Source organism: Sus scrofa, chromosome 4, assembly GCF_000003025.6.
Source record: "Sus scrofa isolate TJ Tabasco breed Duroc chromosome 4, Sscrofa11.1, whole genome shotgun sequence".
NCBI lineage: Eukaryota > Metazoa > Chordata > Mammalia > Artiodactyla > Suidae > Sus > Sus scrofa.
Genome location: NC_010446.5, coordinates 107,995,143 through 108,019,174, shown reverse-complemented (window position 1 = coordinate 108,019,174; position 24,032 = coordinate 107,995,143). Strand labels below are relative to the sequence as shown.

General features: G+C 41.2%; 2 protein-coding genes across 5 annotated transcripts in view; one reads left to right on the top strand and one right to left on the bottom strand.

Moving 5' to 3' along the window:
• The window catches only part of CTTNBP2NL (CTTNBP2 N-terminal like), a 55,345-nt gene continuing 37,723 nt past the window's right edge, over positions 6,411–24,032 (top strand). Inside the window, exons 1-2 of one of the 4 annotated variants that reach the window (XM_003125850.4) lie at positions 6,411–7,629; positions 21,132–21,255. The gene's annotated coding sequence lies outside the window, so the exon portion shown is untranslated. The other 3 variants (XM_013988148.2, XM_021090742.1, XM_013988149.2) reach the window with 3 other exon arrangements.
• ST7L (suppression of tumorigenicity 7 like) overlaps positions 14,154–24,032 on the bottom strand; it is a 183,412-nt gene continuing 173,533 nt past the window's right edge. The window contains exons 16-17 of the mRNA XM_013988151.2: positions 15,054–15,164; positions 14,154–14,362 (exon numbers count right to left, since the gene is read on the bottom strand). Coding sequence (XP_013843605.1) covers positions 15,161–15,164 — 4 coding nt within the window. The 3' untranslated portion in view covers positions 14,154–14,362; positions 15,054–15,160. The remainder of the gene's footprint in view (positions 14,363–15,053; positions 15,165–24,032) is intronic.

Sequence of the window (24,032 nt, the reverse complement as noted above, 5' to 3'; positions counted from 1 at the left end):
CTCAGCTGAAATAACAGTCAGAGGGAAATGTGTAATTAGCTTTCATCAGATTGAAACCTAAGGGCAGCCTGGCTCAGCCGAAGCTCTGTCTCTGGCTGTAGCACAGAATTTATTTACTGCTTACTGTCAGGTCATGTGTGAGGAAAAAGGGGGGTTGGGGGATGGGGAAGGAAAGAAGACCAGCCTTCCCGCCAGCTTCAGCCCTTCTGGCAGGGCTGCTCGGCCCAGAGCTTTGTCTGAAGAGCCAGCAGAGACAGAAGGGGATCTGGCTCCAAACTTTTGAGGAAGAAGGCACCTGGGGCAGAAGAGGAGCGGAAGAGACAGAAAGGGAAGGGGTTGGGAGAAAGGGAAAGGTTAACTTTTTTTTTTTTTTTGGTTTTTGGGGCCTCAGCCGTGGCATTTGGAGGTTCCCAGGCTAGCGGTCCAACTGGAGCTACAGCTTCCGGCCTACACCACAGCCACAGCAACACGGGATTGGAGCTGCTTCTTCAACCTACACCACAGCTTATGGCAACACCAGATCATTAACCCACTGAACGAGGCCGGGGATCGAACCCTCATCATCATGGTTCCTGGTCGGATTTATTTCCATTGCACCACAACAGGGACTCCGGAAAGAGTTAATTTTTAATGAAGCAAGTCAACTTAAAAAACTGTAGCCATGAAGTTCCCCTCGTGGCGCAGTGGTTAATGAATCCGACTAGGAACCATGAGGTTACGGGTTCGGTCCCTGCCCTTGCTCAGTGGGTTAACGATCCAGCATTGTCGTGAGTTGTGGTGTAGGTCGCAGATGAGGCTCAGATCCAGCGTTGCTGTGGCTCTGGCGTAGGCTGGTAGCTACAGCTCTGATTCGACCCCTAGCCTGGGAACCTCCATATGCCGTGGGAGCGGCCCAAAGAAATAGCAAAAAGACAAAAAAAAAAAAAAAAAAAAAAAAAAACAGAAAAACTGTAGCCATGGAGTTCTCATTGTGGCTCAGTGCTAACAAACCCAGATAGTATCCATGAGGATGCAGGTTCAACCCCTGGCCTTGCTCAGTGGGTTAAGGATCCCACGTTGCCCATGAGCTGTGGTATAGGTTGCAGACTTGGCTTGGATCTGGCATGGCTGTGCCTGTGGTGTAGGTTAGTAGCTGTACCTTCAATTCAACCCCTAGCCTGGGAAATTCCATGTGCCATAGGTGCAGCCTTAAAAAAACAAAAAACAAAAACAAAAAAAACGGTAGCCAACTGATATCTTCGCCCACACCCCCTCTGACCTGCATGAGCACTTGGAAATAACAAACATAATATCAATCAGTTTATCAACTCCTCATCTTGCATGTGTTTTTCAGTCATAATTTAATAATTTCAAAGATAATGAAAATGAAAACTTGAGACACATCCACAGAGATGAAGAATATTCTTCCAGGGCCCTATCACTGCTCTGTATTTCGGGAGTGAGGGGAGAAATTAAAAATGACTCAAATCCTTGGGAACTTTTCTGGATGATTTGGGAACACCATGATTTTCTCATCTACTTCCAGGAATTTTCTATCTGGGCTAGACTGTGCCCCACTGACTTTTCCTTTTTGCTCCTCAGTGGGCTTTGGGTACCCCATCCCGGCCGCTTCATGGGGGCATGTGAGTTCCCCAGAGGAGGAGGGAGACAGGACTCAGGGTCCTCTGGTGTTCCCCCAAAGGCCCTAACAGCAACACCATGTGCAGTTCCCAGGGTGCTGTCCCCTAATGCTTTTTCCCAAGCAAACTCTTGCAGGATCCCAGAGCCTTCAGCTTTGGCTTTTTCATTGCTGTCCTATCTCAGGAGCCTATTTTGGATCTGGGGCTCCAAGAAACCACATGGCCCCAGGTTTCTGGTCCTCAGGAAGGGCTGCCAGGCAGTGCCAGTTATGGAAAGAACAGTGAATCACACAGTCCTGAGCTCAGACCCACCTCTACCACCCACAGCTCCATGAGGCAATGGTGGAATGGAAAGAGCGTGGGACTGGAGGCAGGAGGACCTAGCTTTTTGACCTCAGGCAAGCATCTCAGTTACCCCTTTCTGAAACTTCCTAAATCTCAGGCATCAGTAAAATGGAGATAATCGTAACTATTTTAAAGATTTGCTGGAGTTTCCGCTGTGGCGCAGCAGGTTAAGGATCCAGCATAGTCTCTGCAGCTGCTCCAGTCGCTGCTGAGGCACGGCTTCAATCCCCAGCTCAGAGCAGTGGGTTAAGGATCTGATTTTGCCGCAGCTGCAGTGTAGATCAGAGCTGCAGCTTAGATTCGATCCCTAGCCCAGGAATTTCCATATGATTCGGGTGAGAGCGATAAAGAAAAAAATAATGAAAAGTAACGATTTGCTGAGAGAATGAAAAGAAATAATGTGTCTGGTGTGAAGTAGGCACTAAATAACTGATCAAAGTTCTTATCATTGCTATTACTATGTGACCCTTAGCAAGACACTTAACCTCTCTGAACTTGCCTCCTTATGTGAAAAACCCAGAAGTAATAATTATCTCTTAGGAGAATTACAGAATTATATCTGTAAAGGATGATATGGATTATATATGTAAGGATTACAAGGACGATATCCGTAGTATACGGAAAGCACCTGGCCTTCACGGTAGACAGTGTTAGATGTCTTCCCCTTTCCTTCCCCACCTCCTCCTACAAAATTCAGGATAAGAGTTTCCTGGCACCTTCATGGTCAAGCCGGCCCCAACGCTTAGCTAAAACCAGAAGAATCTGTCCCTGAAGGTACTTTTTCTCAACTGCTTGTTCTTGGAGCTTCCTACCTGCTGTGCTCTGAGCTCACACCCTTAAAAGGAAAAACTGTCCGGTAAGAGGTCTCCTAGGAGCGCTCAGGGCCAGCCACGGGGAAAGCTGACAGCTGCAGGACTCGCCGCTCACCACGAGGGGGAGCAATAAGATCGAGAACACAGTGAGGGCCACGCCCAGAAATCTCTCAACTTCCTGGTGTCTCAGTCGCCCAAGTTGGGCGGGTCTAAACTGGAAGAGAGCCTTAGGGGCTGCTCGTAAAAGCCCTGAACAAATCAGGAGAGAAAATTCAGGGAGCCGAGGAGAACACACCATCCCTCCCGCTTCAACCTGGTCCCAGCCTCTGCAGAGAGAGCACTCTCTGGTTTGGAGACTGCAACCTCTGGATACTCTCCTGTAGGAGCCAGCTGGAGGCTCGAGGAGCAAGAGGAAGGGCGGACAGGCGAGGTCACTTTTCCTCGTCACTACAGCTTTTACATCTCGGTCACCCGGCATCTTAGTAAGCCTCAGTGGGTCAGAGCTAGAAGGAGTCTTCTCAGATATGATTAGCAGGAGGGATGGGACCCAAAGAGGAGAAAACTTGAGCAAGATCATCCCTCCTAGAGTTTACCAAATACTTTCACGTCCATCCTTTTGCTTGGGTATTCCTAACCACCTGGTGTTGTAGGCAGGAACTATTAGTCCATTTTAGGAGTGAGGAAATAGGTTCAGGGCAGTGCCCACAGCTCTCCTCTCCCTACTAAACTTTCATTGCTACCCACTTCTCCTCCTCTCTTGCTTTGCCCAGGAAGATTGCCACTCAGCTCCAAGTATTCCATTAATCAAATGTTTAAATATTTGTTGCATTCCTCATCTTCCTCACCCATCTAGTATGATGGAGAGGTGATAGAGCAGAGTAATTATGAGAGTGCACTTTGGAATCAGATCTGAGTAGATATCCCATGTTCTTCTCTTATGAATCCCATGACTATGGACCTCTTTGCCCCTCAATTCCCTCATCTGTAAAATGAGAATATTCGCACCTATATCCTGGAATTCTTTTAAGGGTTAAATGAGATGTACTGTAAAGCAATTTCATAGTGCCTGGCATATAGTAAAGGCTTGAGAAATGTCCTAGCATATATAATTATCATACAGTTATAGAAAAGAAATGATCTTTAGGAACGAGTTCACTACTATCATGCCATTACCAATGAAGCTAAATGGAGTTAACTGGGAATGTTACTTTGTGAAGTAGTTTTGCATACTGTTTTGAGTGGTTCCCACCCCGCCCCCCAAAATTCATGTGCACCTGGAATCTCAGAATGTGAACTTCTTTGTAAATAGGATCTTTGCTGATATAATGAGTTAAGATGAGGTCATACTAGATTAGGGTGAGTTCTAAATCCAGTACGACTCTTGTTCTTATAAGAGGAGAAGAGGACCTATAGAGATATCAAGTCACAGAGGCTGAGACTGGGGTGATGCAGCTGCAAGCTAAGGAATGCCAAGGATTGCTGGGAAACCCCATAATCTAGGAGAGTAGTACAGAATGGATCCTGCCTCAGACCCATAGCCACCAATACCCCTCGCCAAGGAACTAAAACGTCAACACCTTGATTTCAGACTTCTAGCATCCTGATTGAGTGAGAATACGTTTCTGTTGTTTTAAACCCCCCAGTTTGTAGTAATTTGTTACAGCAGCACTAGGAAACTAATACAACTTGTGGCAGCAGGAGGAATCCTACAGAACTCCCAGATTTGTTTACTTCCAGTCTAAAGCACTTATACTCCACCATTTCCTCCCCAAACCAACCATAAACATTTAGGTACACCTACCTAGGAAGTTTACCAATTTGGAGAAAAATTAACACACTCTATAATCTTTAGCACTTCTTAATAAATTGTTACCAGACACACAGTAGGCATCTAATAAATACTTACTGCCACATTGATAAAATAATAGACATAAAAATGCTAAGTTGTGATAGAAAATAAATAGCCAATAAGGACAACAAGCACAGGGAACTATACTTAATACTTTGTAATAAACTTTAAGAGAAAAGAATCTGAAAAAGAATATATATATATACACACACAAATGTATATACGTGCATATATATACATATATGTATAACTGAATCACTGTGCTGTATACCTGAAACTAACACCACGACATTGTAAGTCAACTATATTTCCATTTTTTTTTTTTTTTTTGTCTTTTGTCTGTTGTTGTTGTTGTTGTTGTTGTTGTTGCTATTTCTTGGGCCACTCCCGCAGCATATGGAGGTTCCCAGGCTAGGGGTTGAATCGGAGCTGTAGCCACCGGCCTACGCCAGAGCCACAGCAACGCGGGGGGGGCCGCGTCTGCAACCTACACCACAGCTCACAACAATGCCAGATCGTTAACCCACTGAGCAAGGGCAGGGACCGAACCCGCAACCTCACGGTTCCTAGTCGGATTCGTTAACCACTGCGCCACGACGGGAACTCCTCCATTTTTAAAAATTAAATTCAAATGGTATGTTTAAAATGATATGTTGTTATACAAATTTAAAATATTACAAACCCACTTTCAACCTCTGTGTACACCTTTGTACCACACTCTAAATTTATGCACACATTTTATATATTTGAAGCATCACAAAACTTCAAGTTCACAAGACCTGCTTCTTTCACCAGCTCCAGAGGTGATAAATTAAAAGGAGAGCAATCTGAATACCCTTAGGACACTGAATCCGACAAAGCAAGGATGATCTCATTTTGGCTGGGTCCTCCCACACTCAGGAATGGACATGTGGGAGCTCAGGGAGTCAAGGGAGCTGCTATAAAGGAAGTAGGCACCAGGTCAGCCTGGGAGTAGAGCTGGGTGGTGGTAGGTTAACAAAGGGAAGGAGGGGCAGGAGGGAGGAGCTGATTCACTGGGACAACTTAGAGTGACTCACTCAGAAGCCAGCAGAAAATAGCCTGTTCTCCCACATCTGCCTCATTGTCAGGCAATGAAGCACTTCCTCATTGCACACCCATAACGCAGGGCAAAGGGGAGGAGGAGGAAATGGGATTTTTCAAATTCGTGGGCCTAGTCCAGCACTTAAACTCTGTTTTTAACCATTCCGGACATTTTGTTTCAAGTGAAGTCAGTATGTATTGAGCACCTACTGTGTTCCTGGCCCTTCATCTTGCCTTTCAGATTGTCAGTCTCCTGCATACGGAGAATGATGCTCTTCTGAAGTTCTCTACATCCTACTTTGTTACTTCAAAAGCACTTGGGCTGCTGTTGAGCACCTCAGTACGGTCTTTTTGTCCTTCTTATATAGAGATGATCCTCTCAAGCCTACAGTCAACAGGGGGAGGGAAGGAGCTTTTTTCTGTCTCCAATGCTGTTTTTAGCCATCCACTCTCTGGACCAGTCCTCCTTATAGGAGCAGATGTGCAGAATGTAGCATAGTTCACTGATCCTTGTTGGAAATTATTTACCATTTACTACCTCTATGGCTTTACTTGATTTCTCTGAATCTCTATTATCTCATCTGTAAAATGGACAGAGTGCTATCTATCTTACAGGTTAGGAAATATTTTTCATATGGTAGTGAAGATTAAATAAGATACCATTATGTGAAAGTAACTGGCACAGTGATGACACTAATATTGGTTTATTTTCTTCAGTCTTCCCTCTTGATCACACAGACTGACCACATCCCTCCACTAGACTGTAAACTGCTTGAGGACAGGGCTGCATCTGGCTTGAAGCAGTCTGCCTGGGTGAGTACCTGACCCCTAATACTGTTTTGCTTAATAAGAACTGTGAAGATTAGAATAATATTATTAAAATTTACACTATTTATGCATCATATTGTAAGTATTTATTACATTATACCTAAAAATAACAGGTCATTGAATCAATCTGTGAAGTGGAAAATGAATCCAGAAACCTTGACCTCAGGAAGGGATGCATCCTCTCCCCTCTCTGGATTATTTGGTCCTGGTAGGGCTTGCTGCCACCAGCAAGATCTGCATTTCTGTGTTCGCAAGGGACAGACATTCCTTGCATCCTCTACTGTTCTTTGTCCCAACGCCACTGCAAAAGCCCTAGCCCGGGGTGTACTGGGGCCAGGGACACAAGAAAACCTAGACAACCAGATTTTATTCGTTCCACCCCCACCTGGAAGGCAGGTCGGGCCGGGTTTGTGCTCTTCCGGAGCCACCCGTGTCCCGGCTCCCCGCCCGGAGGGGTCCAGAGCTACTATTCTCTTCTAAAAGTAATGTGAAAAGAGAAGTGGGGGGGATGGTCCTCCGGGTTTTGCATCTTTGCGTCCTTGCTTCTAGCAGAAGCTCATCCAAGGAAAAAAAGAGCAGGCAAGCCATGTTACCAGGTTTTCAACAATTATTTCTAAAATAGACACTAAAGCACACTTCACTTATTAACATTTTGGATGAAATGAAACATTAATATGCCCGATCAATCAGGGCACCGGAAACCGGCCTTTCCTAAGCTTCCCGTACCACGACGGTAAACACTAGCCACAGTCCTGTTCAGGAGCCGCATCGAAGGAGGAAAGTTGCAGAAGCCCGGCGGGGAGAGGCGCGAGCCCACCCGGGAGCCCCGGCCGGAGAACGGCGCTTCCTCCCGGAAATGACGCGCACTCAATCCCAGCTTGGCTCTCCCCAAACAAAAGGGATCCAGGGGCCCCGGGAGGAGCGTAAATGACATTGGAGAAGCCCCGCCTCCAGCCGACTCGGATTGGTGCGGGGGCTGAAGAGACGAGGAGACGACTGGCCCTGCGGAATGCCAATGCCCCCGCCTGGCGGTTGAGGGGCGGGGCCTCCGGGGGCAGTGGATGCAGCGGCTGGCGGAGGCGGCCGGGAGCCGAGTCCAGAGCGCAGGGAAAAGGTAGGAGCCACTGGTGCTGGGGCTTGGCGGTGGCTGGGAGTCCGGATTCTCGAGAGAAGAGCAAGGGTAGGACCACTGGAGTCCTCCCGCCACCGTCCCAAATGCCACTCGCGCCCATCCCTTGAGGGGGCGGGGCGGTCTCCTCTACCTCCCGGTATTCCCAGAGGAGGCAGCTCCTCATCCTTCGTGGGTGCTCGCAGCTACTTATTGTCCCCCTTCAATCCCAACTCCCCAGAAGGGGCTGCCCTTCTGACAAGTCCCCCATTTAAGGCCCCCCTCGCCCAGCTCCTCAACCTTGGAAGAGGACATACAGGTTCGTATTCCGTAGTCTGCCGCCTCCCACCCCCATTTTGTACCCCGGGAAAGACAGACATTCCCTTCCTACACCTGTCCCTGCCCACTGTGGTGGGACCAGAGCTCCTTTCATCCGTAAGATAAAAATCAGTGTTTTCAAAAAAGAGAGAGGTCGAAGTAAAAATCAAAGACCCGACCTAGACATCCAGCTCCAGGGACGAAATCAGCCTTCCCCAACCTGGGTTCTTCCCATCCCCCATTCTCTGATCCTCAGCCTTCCTCCGAAGCCCCTTGGGTCCTCTTTTCTCTCTTGGCGAGGGCTCACCTGTTTCGAGACTTTTTTAGATTCTGGAGGGAGGAGAAATAGGAATCTTCCCCACCCCCTTTGTACCTTTACTCTCTATTCTTTGAGGGAGAACCGAACCTCTAAGGGATTTTTTTAGGTTTGAGTTGTTTCATTTTTGCTTTACACCCTACTTCTTCCCTGAGATCTTGAAAAACCATCCTTATTGTGTTTCAAAGTGAGGTGGGCGTGTTGGGTATCTACGGGGTTGGCCCTGTGTGCCTAGGAATGCAAGTGTATATTGTTGGACTGTCAGTGAATAACGGCATGCTTTCAAGTGAAACAGTACAGATAAGTAAATAAAGAACTTTACATTAGGAATGAGTATCTCCCAGTCTAGGGTGGGCTCCTCTGTTGCTCAGGGAGACTGCAGTTAACCTTGAAGGTATAATTCCTTTGAAACAAAAGGCAGGAAGTGTTTGAAAAAAATTCAGGTTCAGTGGTCTAGGTTTATGATTAATCTGGTCCAGTGGCCTTTGGTTAGTCCTTAGTCCTGATTTTATGGTAGGTTTTTCCTTCCAGGTGATACCGATATATATGTAGGGAGAGAGCTGTTGATTGATCTTCTAAGACCAGTATCTTCTACCAAAATTCAGGGGATGAAAATTGAAAGTAAATTTTAAATCTTAGAGACAAGGATAAAGAAAAGCAAGGTAAACTCTGGCTATTCACACACATGACTACCAAAAAGTGTCTCTGTAGGGTGCTCATAAAGGCCTTCATTTTGTGAGGTGCAGAAGAATATTGATGGTTTTGGCCTAATGTTAATACCATTGAATCCCCAGTAATCATCTGTTGCTAGCACTTTCAAATATTAAAATTTGCCATATTTGTTAGCGTTGCTTCTTTCGCTTTTAATTTGAAGTCTTCTGCTGTTATCTTCAGCCAAAGATACTGAGTGGGATGCAAGGAGTTAGAATCACAGAGGACTGTCCTCTACCTTCCTGATGAGACTTTGTGAAGGTAGACCTCCTAAAGGTAATTAATTCTGAATAGTTAGGTTCGAAGTTTTCAGAGCCAGTCTTGGTGCCCACAGATCTGCTCAGTGATTGTTTCCAGATCTCCAGTAAAAAGGCTCAAAGAAGACACTGCGGAGGCTCTCTCCAGTAGACACAAAGTCTACTGTGATAGGAGGGTAGGATGTGGGCCCCCAGCAATATGCAGCAGAAAAAACTAAAAGCAGAACAGGAAATCCCAAAAAGATATATCTCATTACATGAGCAGAGAACAGAAAAAAACTAAGGTAAGAGACTAAGGAAGCCAAAGTTGTAATGACTGCCTGAGCCTTGATGAGCCCAGAGGGAAAAGCAAATAATGCTCTTTGACTTACTTGGCACAATAAACAAGATCCGTTTGACACACGTTTGGATCTTGGAAGTCTTTTTTTTAGCTTTTTTAACACCTGTTTGGTGTTGAAAAGCATAGTACGTGAAGATTTTTTTATGTCTACGTCTAATCTATCTCATTAAATTATAAATTCTTTGGGAATTCCTTTCGTAGCTCAGCAGTTAACGAACCCGATTAGGATCTATGAGGATGCAGGTTCCATCCCTGGCCTCACTCAGTGGGTTAAGGATCCGGCGTTGCCGTGAGCTGTGGTATAGCTCGCAGATGTGGCTCAGGTCCTGCGTTGCTGTGGCTGTGGTGTAGGGCAGCAGCTGTAGCTTCATTTCAACCCCTAGCCTGGGAACTTCCATATGCAGAGGGTGCGGCCCTAAAAAGCAAAATAAAATAAGTGTTTGTTGAACTTAGTTTGAAGCTGACACCTTAGGGTAGACTAGAAAGATAATTTACTGATAATATATGGTACATTTGTTAATATAAACAATCCATTTCTTTTTGCCTTGATTTAACTTTATTTTTCCTATCTGCTATCTTTTGAAACTCTAATATTTTAAGTGACTCTAAAATACTGAATTTTGTGTAAGAAAATATCTGCTGGATAGATATATAATTTTGTTGTCATGAAATCTGAATCAGACTGATTAGGGTAATCACTGCTAGTTATTTTAGGATTTAATTTTTCTAAGAATTTGACCTGAGAAGAATGAAGAGCACACTAGGAACTGGTTTTTGTTTAAGAATGATTTCTGAGTGTTTGGTTTTGACACATTACTGATCTACTTTTAGATTTTTTTTTTTAACGGATTTTTAGTAGATTTTGTGTTTTCCTAAATTAGCACTAAGTACATGAGCAGGGACACAAACTGTTGTGGGTACCTGAATGGAACCATACAGACTGACTATGGTGGGCATATGGGGAACACAGTGGATCCGTGTCTTGGCAGAATCAGGTTTGCAGTGACTACAGTTAATCTGCAGAATAGGATTGGATGTATTGGCTTTTCCGAAGAACAGAAAATGGTGTTTCTTGGATGTTTCTAGTGAAATGATATTTCACTTTTCATGTGAGTTAAAGAATTTAATGTTAAATATTCTTCTACTCCTTTAGCATCTAAGCAGAGGTAAAGAATTAGTGTCTGATTTTCATTACTGGTTGGGTTTATTTTAGATTTTTCAGTATATAGCTAATTAGGGGGAAACAAAGCTGGTATATGTCACGACTTCAGACATCTGATAGGAGGGTTTTTAGGCCACTGAATTGGTGTTTGGGGGCATGATACAAAAAGCAGAGATTTATTTTTAGAGGAAGTTTTTCTAGTCTGTAGTGGCTTCTCAGCCTGTTACTAAAGGCCTTTTTTTTTTTAATTTCCCGAATGTTTGCTGCTAATAACTAAAAATCAAATTTTCCTAGTCATAGTTCAAAGCATTTCAGTGAGAAAATGGCTTATATATGGTAAGCCTATAAAATGTGGTAATTTACACACCACAGACTTTAAAGGCAAACCTGAGTTCAAGTCCCAGCTCTATTGTTCTTTGCTTTGTGACCCAGGGCAAAGGCAGAGTTTTCTATCCTCACAATATCTCAGTTTCCTCAACTGTGACATGAAATGACTTTAAGGGGTGTAGGGTTTTTTTTTTAAAGGAATATATAGATATATATATCACATAGCAAGGTACCTAGCATGCAGGAAGCACTCAACAATTGGTAGGTATTATTGCCATTACTATTAGTACTTTGCATGTGAGTTAAAGAATTTAATATTAAATATTCTTTTGCTCTTTGGCATTTAAACAAAGGTGAAGAATTAGTGTCTGATTGTAGTTATTGGTTGGTTTTGTGTTAAATATTTGCGTATATAGGTAAGGTTCCTAAGTAGAGGGAAACAAAGCTTGTATCTGTGATGATCTCAGTCCTCTGATAGAAGGATTTTTAGGACAGTGTATCTGTGTTATGGAGTGTGTGTGTTTCATAATTTTGTTATGTACATTATATTCCTTGAATTTTCTGGCCCTGGAAAAACAAAGACAGGGATTCAACCATTTGATGTCTTCTCTCTGATTTGTCATTTGTTCCATTCCAAACCATCTTAAGTACCTCCACTCTCACTGTCATATAAATGGCTTTGCGGATACTGTGATTTGCTGCAGGGTTATGTCTTCTGTAAGATTTAAGGGATTTTCAGTGGTAATTTTGATTGACAGTAATTTTTGCCTCTGAAGACAACTCCTTCACTGCCCCCAAAGTAAGGAGCAATCATAGGAACAACCAAAACAAAGGAGAAGAAACCTTGGCTAAAGGAGTTAAGAGTGGAGGTGGGGGAGTCGAGGACAGGGGTTTGTGGGTTGAGGAAAGCAGGACTACAAGCAGGCATTGAAGTAAAGAATGTAGTAATATGGTTCTCCTCTGCCAAGTATTTCCAAACTCTGTATTTCAGGTCTAAAGCGAGAGCTTCCAATCTAAATGTGTCCTTTGCTGCTGAATGAGTCCTTTCTGCCTTTGGAGCCACAAAGAATGTAATCCTTAATTGTTAACTGAGTTCAGATAGAAACTAGAAAGGAAAATAGGAGAGCACAGGGTGGTAAGGTTTACAGATGAAAAAAACTCCTCCTGACCCTTGAACCTAAGCATCTTCGTGGACCCTTGGTGCAGAGCTGCTGGGGAAGTGAGGCTGAGTGTGCTCTGGATCTGCTCTTCCAAGAGGGCGAGAGCCAGGGAGGATGGAGTGCAGAGGGAGAAGCAAATGGTCACAAATTTTTTTAGCAAGAGACAAGTATTCTAAATCATAATGGAGAGAAGAAAGAAGTGACAGGTAAGTTGTAGGAAAAAGAGAGAAGCACTAAGTTTGGGTTTTTCTGGAAGGAGAAGTGCCCCCATTCCTTGGTTTCTGCTAAGTATCCTTTCTCCTGCAATAGGTCATACGGGAGTGAGGACAGAACCAACCTGGTTCTTAACTGGTTTAATATTTGACACTGCAAACATGATCTGGTCCAGTCCTGTATATCAGCTTCTTCTTATTGTCTCCTTCTGTTCAATTGAAATTTTCTGAGAAGGCTCCACCCCTAAAGACTTCTCCACTTCTAACCTTTAGCCTTCACCATGCTCACTGACTTAACAATTCTTCTTGGGGGTCTAATTACTTCTTGTTCAGCATGTCTCATATCACAGTCATCATTTCCCCCCAAAAAAACAGTTCCTTTTCTTACATCCCCCTTTCTATTAATGGCATCATCATTCTAGTCACCCAGTCTTAAAACCTCAGCTGATCTGGCATTTTTTTCCCCTCCTACCTCCTTAAATGGAACCAGTACCAAATTACTGTAAATACTTTATGAAATCTTGCTTGCCTCAGCCATTTCCTTTCCATTCTTCCTGCCACCATCCTAGTTCACACATTTTAGCCTCATTCCTCTACTGTTACAGTTTTCTCCCAATGGCTTTTTCTGCTTCCAGTGTCTCTTCAGTCAAATCAGTGCTGTAATTCAAGCTTTAACCTTCCTAAAACTATACTTCTGTTACGATATTCACCTAGTGTATAATGTTGTGTGGTTTCTTATTTCCTAAAAGATAAAGTCCAGTTTTGTTGGCTGTAATTCAAAGTACTGCACTGTGCATTTCTTTTCTACCAGCATTTTTTGTGTACTCTTGTGAACCACAGACTGCTGGGTGCCAAGTTTATCAAGTCAAGTAAGACAGAATATTGTCTAGAAGAGCAGAGTCTTGTGATATAAAAGACAGCTATTTAAATAGATAAATTGATATAATAGAATGTGATAACTGTTCCTGGGTTATAAATAGAGATACATACCCATTATGCATTTAATGTAATGTAAAAGATAGCTGTGATATTTTTAAGAAACCCATTTCTTAGTCATTACAAGTTAAAATTGTAACTGTATTAGGAGCTGTCAAAATTCAGTGGAAGCAAAAGCATGCTTTTCATTTATATCCTAAAGTCACAAAAAACTTGTCTAGGCAGAAGACTGTCCATTTCTCTTCCCAAGTAGTGTGCAGAGACCATCGACCTGAATAAGTGTTCCTAAGCTGATTTTCCCAGGAACTGTCCAGACCATCTCCTCCCTGGAGCAGGTCAACTTGCCAGGTTAGAAGGAATAAACTTACCTTGATTTCCAGATTAGACACGTGAGTGATAGAAAATGACGACTCATTGGAAAAAGGAAAATGTCATTAACCTTGCCGATGAAACCAAGTATATGTTCTCCAAGGATGAGAAATAAGAGAGAACTGACCAGTCACTAACTCCTGTAAACCATTCACTATCCTGTTAGAGTGTATATTGTCATCCCCATTTTATAGATGAAGGTTAAGTGAATCAAAGAAGTATGAGGTAGTAGAGGCAGGATGCAAACATAAGTCTGTAGGACACCAAAATCCTGCACCTTCTATTGCAACACACTGCCTCTCAGAAGAGTTACTGTCCCCAGAGAACCTTGGACCAAAAACAATCAGTAGGTAGGTCTGTTGGTCATTTTCAACATACTAAACTGTTACACTTTTTTAAAAAGTCAGCTGATTAAGAAGACAAAACTTAAAAGGCAAAACATCATCAGTTATAATATTCTATGACAGGCTTTTGTGAAATTTTTTACACATAGCTAAAGCACAGATACCTTGACTGCATTATGGTTCATCCTCCATACCATACACTCTGTTTCTTCCTGATTTGAAATGCTGATAGAATCAGTGACTTCATCCAACATTAATATTTGAAGGGTTCTTGTATTCCAGGCTGCCTGTAGAATTCAGGACCATAAATCATTTTATTGGAAATAAAGTCAGTCTACATGTTGTTATTCCCTCATTGTGGCATTTTCCAAATCATGGTGGAATTATTTCAGAAAAGCAAAAATTCAGGGCAGTGATGGACAGATGATATAGACAGATGTACATATTTCAATGAAATCATAGTATAATTTCATTTAAATAAATAAAGCAAAAAAATTTTTTTAAATAAATAAAGCCAACTGACAAATATACTTGAAATGGTAATTTTCTAATATTAGAAGACATTTTTAATAAAAAATTATCAATGTAAAAATTATTATTCATTTTTTATTAACATATATTCCAGTAGCTTAATTAATATTTTTCTTCTGGTTTGGCCTTGTCTCAGATGAGAATACTTGAAAAGGTGTAAGCAGATATCCAGGTAGACAGACCTGTTTTTAATAATGTGCCAGATGTCCTCATTTTGGGGGAGAGATGTTTGAATGCCTGCTTATGGGCATGAGGCTACTTCCTTCTTTTCTTCAGTATACATATAAATTTTGTTGGCAACATTTAGGAGAGACAATGAGAAAAGCAGATGTATACACATAGTCAAAGAGGCAGACATTCACACAACACATACACACACACCCCCAGAGAGAGAGAGACACATGAGAGATGCGTGAGTCTTAAAACAGAGCTAAACAAAACAATAACCTGATATCCATCATGGTGTCCCAGAAGGTGGATGAGACTGGATCTTAATAGCTTTACTATTTAACTGTAATCTTCAGCAATTCACTTAACAACTCTGGCCTCAATTTTCATCTGTAAAATAAGAGTAAAATCTGTAAAATTAGATTATTTCTGAGGTCCTTCCGCTCTGTGAATCACACTTTAGCTGATAAAGTGAGAAAATCATGTGTAACAGTGGTTACCAAGTAGCAGTGGTTACTAAGGAAGCCCTCAGATTCAAATTCCTTTTCTTTTTCTTTTTTGTTTTTTTTTTTTTCTTTTTTTTTTTTGTTTTTTGTTTTTCAAATTCCTTTTCTGCCACATACTAGCTGTGAGACTGAGCAAGTTGTTTGGCTTTTGTACCTCAGTTTTTGCATCTATAAAATGGGGGTGATGATAATGACTTTGTCGGTAATTGTTGCAGCATCTACCACCTAATGTTGTGAGGACTGAATTAATACATGGCAAGTACTTAGAACACGTTAATGTTTAGCTCAATAAATGTGTATCTTTTTTATGATTACTTTTTTTTTTTTTAATCTCTTTTCTTTTTTAATCTCTTTTTAGGGCTGCACCCATGACATATGGAGGTTCCTAGGCTAGGGGTTGAATCAGAGCTGTAGCTGCTGATCTACACCACAGCCACAGAAACTTGGGAGCCGAGCTGCATTTGCAACCTACACCACAGCTCATGACAGTGCCAGATCCTTAACCCACTAAGCAAGGCCAGGGATCGAAACTATATCCTCATGGATAATAGTCAGGTTTGTTAACCACTGAGCCACAATGGGAATGCCTATGATTACTATTACGGCTTGAATTCTTAGAAAACTGTACTATAAAACTCTGAGGTGGTGGTAAATAACATTGATAAGCTCAATTATGTCATTATTAATTTCTATATAAGTATAAATCCAGAAAATCTGATATTTTAGAATGTGCTTTGAATAGAGTAATGAAAGTTTTTTTTTCCCCTTGCTTTTTAGGGCCGCACCCGCGGCATATGGAGGTTCCCAGGCTAGGGGTCCAAGCGGAGCTACAACCGCCGGCCTACTCCACAGCTCATAGCAACGCCAGATCCTCAACCCACTGAACGAGGCCAGGGATCAAACCCTCAACCTCATGGTTCCCAGTCGGATTTGTTTCCGCTATGCCATGATGGGAACTCCAAAAGTTTTTTTTTTTAAGTATTGACTTTAAAGAATATTAGCTTTATTACAGGATGGGTCGAGGCCTACTTCAAAGTATATATTGGATAAACAAGCATCTCAATCCCTTACTTAGCACTTCTGTAATTTCTTTGTAAGTACACTATTCATATTATATTTCATGATCCTGAAATTTACAATCTCTAAAACTGTTTCAAAACCATTCTGTTTTATATAATTCTGTCCATAGTGTGGTTGGGAAAAGCAGACTGATTGAGACAAAGCAAGGCATTCCTTGTTATGGAAACTCTCCTGCTAAGGGGAAGGCTTTGATCTAGTTGCTGTAATAATCTTTAAAAGTCGTAAATGGTAGGTGCCTCGTTAGTGCAGTAGGTAGCGCGTCAGTCTCATAAAAATAGTAAATGGTTAGCATGTTGTGTTAGTTTGCTAGAGCTGCCATAACAAAGTACCACAAACTGAGTGGCTTAAACGACAGGAATTTATTTCTCACAATCCTGGAGGCTAGAAAACAGAAATCAATGGGGTAGCAGGACTGGTCTTCTGAGGCCTCTCTCTTTCACTGGTTATATGGCCGTCTTCCTGTCTGTTCACCTGGTCTCTCCCTGTCCCATGTTTGTGTCCAAATTTCACTTCTTATAAGGACACCAGTCACATTAGATTAAGGCCCACGCTAATGACCTCATTTTAACCTCCAATTACCTCTTTAAAGACCCTGTCTTCAAATACAGTCACAGTCTGAGGTATTAGGAATTAGGACTTCACTGTATCACGCTGGGGGTAGGGGACACATGTTATGTAACACATAGACACTTAAGGATCCAAATGGTCCAGTGATATCTTTTATCATCAGCTGAAAGAAAACTGACTTGACATTTATATTAAAGGTTATGTTGCATAGTATATGTTTTTCTATCTTGGTTTTAGAATCTTTCTAAATAATAATAGCAAGAACAACCCTCTTTAGTAAATGTACAAAAGATCTGCTTTTGTGATTAGAAAATTATTTTCTGATAATATTTTTATTATAGTTGATTTATAATGTTCTGTCAATTACTACTATATAGCAAAGTGACCCAGTTATACATATATACATTCTTTTTCTCATAATATCTTCCATCATGTTCCATCACAAGTGATTGGATGGTTACCTGTGCTATACAGCTGGATCTCTGCTTCTCTACTCCAAATGCAATAGTTTGCATCTACTCATCCCAGACTCCCAGTCCATCCCACTCCCTTCCCCTCCCTCTTGGCAACCACAAGGCTGTTCTCTATGTCCATGAGTTTGTTTCTGTTCTATAGATAAGTTCATTTGTGCCATATTTTAGATAATATTTTGACATGTTTTTCTTCACTAGCCTAATCCTAAAATGCCAAAAGTGGAATGAGAGATATAATTTGGAATGTTGTCACTCTCTTACTCCCAAATGCATAAATAATTCTTCAAGAAAACCAGAAATGCCAGAGGGTGGGAAACTTAAATCTTGAGATAGCCAAGGTAATGTGTCAACACCTTTCATCCCTAGATAGCAGGTTGCTTTGGATGCATTTTTTAAAATAGTGTACTTTTGTCCATTTTTAAATTTGATATTTATAAATGTGTTATTTTTTTTAATTTCATATATACTGAGTTTTTAAGGAAGTACATTAGTGGAAAGCCATCAAACACCCATTTGTATTTTGACTCTTTGAATTTTTAGAATTAACTAGCCTCCCAAATTTTGGTTTTGTTTATATGTATTAGAAAGAGTCTACATAATTGGAGCAAATTTGCTTTATATCTTTGCTCATATCCTATCACTGATACTAAAAACTTACTGAATGGGGAGTTCCCTGGTGATCCAGTACTTAGGGTTTGACTGTTTTTTGGGGTTTTTTTTCTCTTGTCTTTTTAGGACCGCACCTGTGGTATATGGAGGTTCCTAGGTTAGAGGTCTAATCAGAGCTGTTGCTGCCGGCCTACACCACAGCCACAGCAACACGGGATCAGAGCCGAGTCTGCAACCTACACTACAGCTCACAGCAACGCCAGATTCTTAACCCACTGAGCAAGGCCAGGGATCAAACCCGAAACCTCATGGTTCCTAGTTGGATTCATTTCCACTGCGCCATGATGGGAACTCAGGGTTTGACTGTTTTAACTGCTGTGGCCTGGGTTCAATCCCTGGTTTGGGAACTAAAATCCTACATCAAGCCACTGCACACTGTAGCCAAAAATAAATTAACTGATTAATTTACCAAAAAAAAAGAACGATTTGCTGAATGGCCTAAATCTCATTCAATTGTAGTCCAAGTATAAACTCCTTAAATTTGTTATCTGAGCATATAATAAGTGATTTTTATCCAATTTTGCAAGAATGATCTCCTTGGTTAAAAAAAAAAACAACTGATATATATATAGATATAGATATATACGTATATCTATATCTATATATATCGATATATATATCTATATATATCGATATATATATCTATATATATATAGTACTAGCCAAGTGGACTTTTTTTTTTAATTTATATAGTTTTTTTGAGGTGCTTCTATGTTTGAAAATATATAGGAGTTAAAAATACTGTTTTTTCTCTTTCTTGTCCTGTATCACCCACCACTTAGAGATGAAGCCTTCAGTTCCAGGTAAAGACATACACACACCCAGATACTAGATAGACAAACATCTTTCTTGTACTCCACCCTGCCCCACCTTACTACTTACATAGGTGTAGAAACTCGGGTGTTTCTTTTTCTGCCACCCAATCTATGTGGTAAAAAAGCAACAATGCCTGCTGTCCTATAGAATGAATTCAGTATTCCAGAGCAAAGGGTGAGACTTCCTTAAGAAGGAAAAGGTACAGTCAGAACCAGAATGTGTGGAGGTTGGATAAAGGGAAAACATCAGAATAAAATGAACAGAGCCCAAGCCACAGCAGCATACTCCCATGGCAAAATCAGCACTGCTGTTCAAGAGGTACAGTGGAGGTGTGAGGCCAGTGTCCTTTTGCTGCCTATAGTTCTTATGGCTGTTGGCACATGAAAATTCATACAGAAGAGACTCATGCTGTCCTGGCTATTGGCCCTGGCTATGGGCCCTGACTTGGTGAGAAGTAGCATAAGAATAGACCAGATGGTAAGTTGGGCAAACTCATGTTGGAAATCACCTATTATAACTTAGAAATAGGAAGTTCCCATTGTGGCGCAGCAGAAATGAATCCAACTAATATCCATGAGGATGCGGGTTCTATCCCTGGCTTCACTCAGTGGGTCGGGGATCCGGCGCTGCCATGAGCTGTGGTGTAGGCCGACAGATACAGCTTGGATCCCGCGGTGCTATGGCTGTGGCTGTGGTGTAGGCCGACAGCTGTAGTTTCAATTTGACCCCTAGCCTAGGAACCTCCATATGCCGTGGGCGTGGCCCTAAAAAGCAAAAAAATAAATGACTTAGAAATAAGTTTCATACTTAGTCCATTAACAGGCTTTTTTCCAGGGTATTAAAATATGTATAACTTTATCTTTTTATTATATGTATTTACGTGGTTTTTGTTTTGTTTTGTTTTGTTTTGTTTTGTTTTGTCATTTTGTCTTTTTAGGGCCGAACTCACGGCATATGGAGGTTCCCAGAATAGGGGTCAAATTGGAGCTGTAGCTGCTGGCCTTCGCCACAGCCAGAGCAACGCCGGATCCTTAACCCACTGAGCGAGGCCAGGGATCGAACCCACAACCTCATGGTTCCTAGGCAGATTCCTTTCTGCTGTGCCATGACGGGAACTCCCTAAGTACGTGTTTTAATTGACAAAACTAAAGCTTAATAGAGCTTCAGCTAGCTGTACCATGGTGTATGATAACGTATCCAGACAACTTGTCCACAAGTGGTTTTTATTTCAGATTTATGGACTATAAATTTAGGCATTTTTTAAGCAGAAATATCTGCATCTGAACTCTAAGGAAAGATGGGTCTTGGAGCGATTCTGCTGGAAGGAATGAGCTGAGCATCTGGTTGAAATGATCTTGTCTTTCACAGTTACTTAATGGATGATGACAATGACAAGTAACGGCTCATTTAGAAACTAAGCGGAGAATGAGTCTGTAGACTCTAATGTGGTCATGCCAAAAATCTGGCAGTCATATTTCTGATAATGAATATGGAGTCTGAAACAGCCTTTTTCTGAAAATCCTAGGCCACAAAATGTATATATTGGGCAGAAATTGAAGTCAAATGGACTTGGTTCTTTAAATTACAAGAGAAAAGTTACATCTTATCAAATATAATTTAGGGCCTACTTTTTTTAAGGTTACTGAGTCAAATACATTATTAGGAAAACATAACCAAAAATTACATATAATTCATCATTTAATATTTGAAAATAAATAGGAAAAAGTAGAAGCTGGTATGAGTAATAAGCCCTACAGACAAAGTTGAGATGGTGACAAGTTGATTTGTTGGTTTATTGATTGGCAAGAGGTGAGGGGATGCGACTTTTCCTCACATGAATTTGGCAGTTGGAAAAGTTCAGTTGTAATTGTGTTATTTTTCTGTCTGAGTGCATTGTTCATGAGTCAAGGTGGTTCAAGCAAATAGGCTTTTGTCATTCCAGGGAGAGAAAGTCAGTTTTTTCTAGTGACATTTATAAGATAGTCCTTGAAATGACAGTGGACATCTTAAAGATTTTGAAAGCCCTCACCTTCCTCAATTATAATTGTAAAAGGGAAGTAAGATTCCTGGTATTTTTCCTATCTTACTCAGCTAAAGCTTGAAGAAGTGGCTATTCTCTTCTTCCTTGTCTGTATCAGCCTGCAGCTGTCAGGCCTCATCAGCTATAATGACAGTTGACATTCTTAGGATTTACCAATTGTTTATAGTATAGTCACATAGACAATAAATTTCTTATTATTTTGCAGTATTGGACACCTTTCCACCATGCTGATGACATTTTAAATATACTTGTCAATTTTCCCAAATTTTAACTGAAGAAAATCTTAAGAATTTATACTTGAGGAGCAAAGTGTGACTGCCAATTATCAGGTCAGTATTACCCCCACAGTCACCCCAAACCCCAGGAATATCACTAAAACATAATACAGTTTTACTATCGTTCATTCGTATTTCATACAAAAAGTTATTGCAATGTCTTGTGTATTGAGATTAGATTCAAATGTAAAGGACCAGCAAAGAACTACTAAATTTTAATATTTATAAAGAATGGTTATGGGAATATGTGAAAACAGACCTGTTGGGTTTGAGTTTCACAGCTGTGGCCCTTTTTATCCTCTCGTGTCATATTTGTATTATATTCACTTCATGTAGGCACCAAGGTAAATAAGTTGGTACCTATTAGTAAAATGTTCCAAATATTAAAATGTGTTCGGGAGTTCCCGTCATGGCGCAGTGGTTAACGAATCCGATTAGGAACCGTGAGGTTGCGGGTTTGATCCCTGGCCTCGATCAGTGGGTTAAGGATCCAGCATTGCCGTGAGCTGTGGTGTAGGTCGCAGACTCGACTCAGATCTGGCGTTGCTGTGGCTCTGGCGTAGGCCAGCGACTACAGCTCTGATTAGACCCCTAGCCTGGGAACCTCCATATGTTGTGGGTGTGGCCCTAGAAAAAACAAACAAGAAAAAAATGTGAGCAAAAGTGACTTACAAATGTAGATGTAACAAGAATCTTTTTGCCATTGGCAAAACAATCTTTAGTCGCTTTAATTATAAAGCAGTCTAGCCTAGGCAAGAAAAAGACCAAAAAAAAAAAAAAAGGGCAGCCCAAGCCACTTTTTTCTGAAGTCATTCATCTTGGCTGCCCCCAGTTTTGATAATGCCTTTCTTAGAATTCTTTTGGGAAATAAGAGAGGATTGTAGGTATTAGTAATTAACCATTGATCAGACTGTATCAGGAACTTGGCAAGATATTTTATATTTATTAACTGAATCTTCACAACAATCCCATGAGTAAGATATCACCATCCCACTTTCACAGATAAGAAAACTGAGAATCAGAAAATTTGCCAAAAGTCACACAACTAGGACAATGCCAACCTGGCGTCTCTCTGAGCGCAAAGCTCTGTGTTGTTTCCAACATACCATCTTAGGTTAAGTGTAGCTTTATTAGGTCTCTTGTTTGGTGAGACCTAATAAAGGTCTTTTTTTTTTTTTTTTTTTGCTTTTGCTTTTTAGGGCCGAACCCACGACATATGGAGGTTCCCAAGCTAGGGGTCCAATAGGAGCTAACAGCTGCTGGCCTACGACACACTTGCAGCAACGTCAGATCCAAGCCACATCTGCAACCTACACCACAGCTCACGACAACGCTGGATCCTTAACCCACTGAGCAAGGCCAGGGACTGGACCCACATCCTCACAGAAACTACATCAGGTTCTTAACCTGCTGAGCCACAACAGGATCTCCCTGTTTTTGGTTTTCTTAGTTCTTATTTTTAAAATAACTGTTGCAAGGTCTCTCTGTGATTCTGAAGTGAGAATCACTTACTAGTGGCTAAACCTCACCAGTTAGAAAGTTAGCCATTAGAGCTAAAGTTACATTGAACGTATTTTACCATGTGGCAAAAGATTTGTACAACATCTCCTAGAACAACTTCTAACACAGGGAGGTATGCATTTTCTACATGCTCTCATTTGCTCAAAGGCAGTAGCTCTGGAAGGAATCAATGACTCTTTTGTGTGCCTGAAAGTTAATGTGCTCATAGGAGTTGGAAATTATTGGAGGGTGTGTGAACTAGTCATGTTGTGATTGACTTTAAAGAAAACTATATGAGAGTGGTAATTTGGAAGTAAAGAGTGGGAAAGGTAAAATAGTTTTTGCTCTACTTTGGAAGTTATTAGTCAGAAGATCCTTCAAAGATTGTATCGCAGCCTAACTTCTACTTATATGTGCTTTAGGAGAAATTACTTTCATAAAAAGGATTGAGTTTTTGCCATGCAATTTGCCATTTAACACGTTTTAAAAAATAGAAAGAGTTCCCTAATGGTCTAGTGGTTTAGGATTCAGCATTGTCACTGTTGTGGCTCAGGTTCGATCCCTAGCCCAGGAACTCCTGCACCCTGCAGACGTGGCCAAAAAAAAGAGACAAGACTTCATAGAAATGTGAACTTGATAAGTCAAATAAGTTCAGTTTATAGTAGCCTGGCCAATTAAGATTTTTAAACAATATATTTTAAGAAGTCATTTAAAAGCATATCTGGGAGTTCCTATTGCAGCTCAGCGATAAGGAACCCAACTAGCATCTATTAGGACATGGATTCGATCCCTGGCCTCGCTCAGTGGGTTAAGGATCCGACATTGCTGTGAGCTGCAGTATGTAGGTTGCAGACCCAGCTCGGATCTCACATTGCTGTGGTAGCCTAGGCCAGCAGCTGCAGCTCCAATTTGATCCCTAGCCCAAGAACTTCTATATGCTGCAGGTGTGGCTCTAAAAAGACCAAAAAAAAAAAAAAAAAAAAAAAAAAAAAAAAATCTGTACATGGTTACATTTGTCTTACTTTACTATATGAAATATAAATATTGTGATAGATGTTCTCTGTGAAAGTTGACAATTTAAAGGAAAAATTTCTCCTGTACTCCCACCAAACATTATCTTTACTCAAATTCATTTCAGCCAATTTCAGAGGGACTCCAAAATGCTTTATATACAGTTTGCAATTCAGTTTTCTAAAACTGGAGTATCTTTTCATGGTGTGATAATTTTTCAGTGAAACAGTTTTGATTATAACACAAATTTACCTGAACTTCTAGTGAACAAAATTAGTGACCAATTCCAAGACTTTCTAGGATGTTTGTATATAATAAAC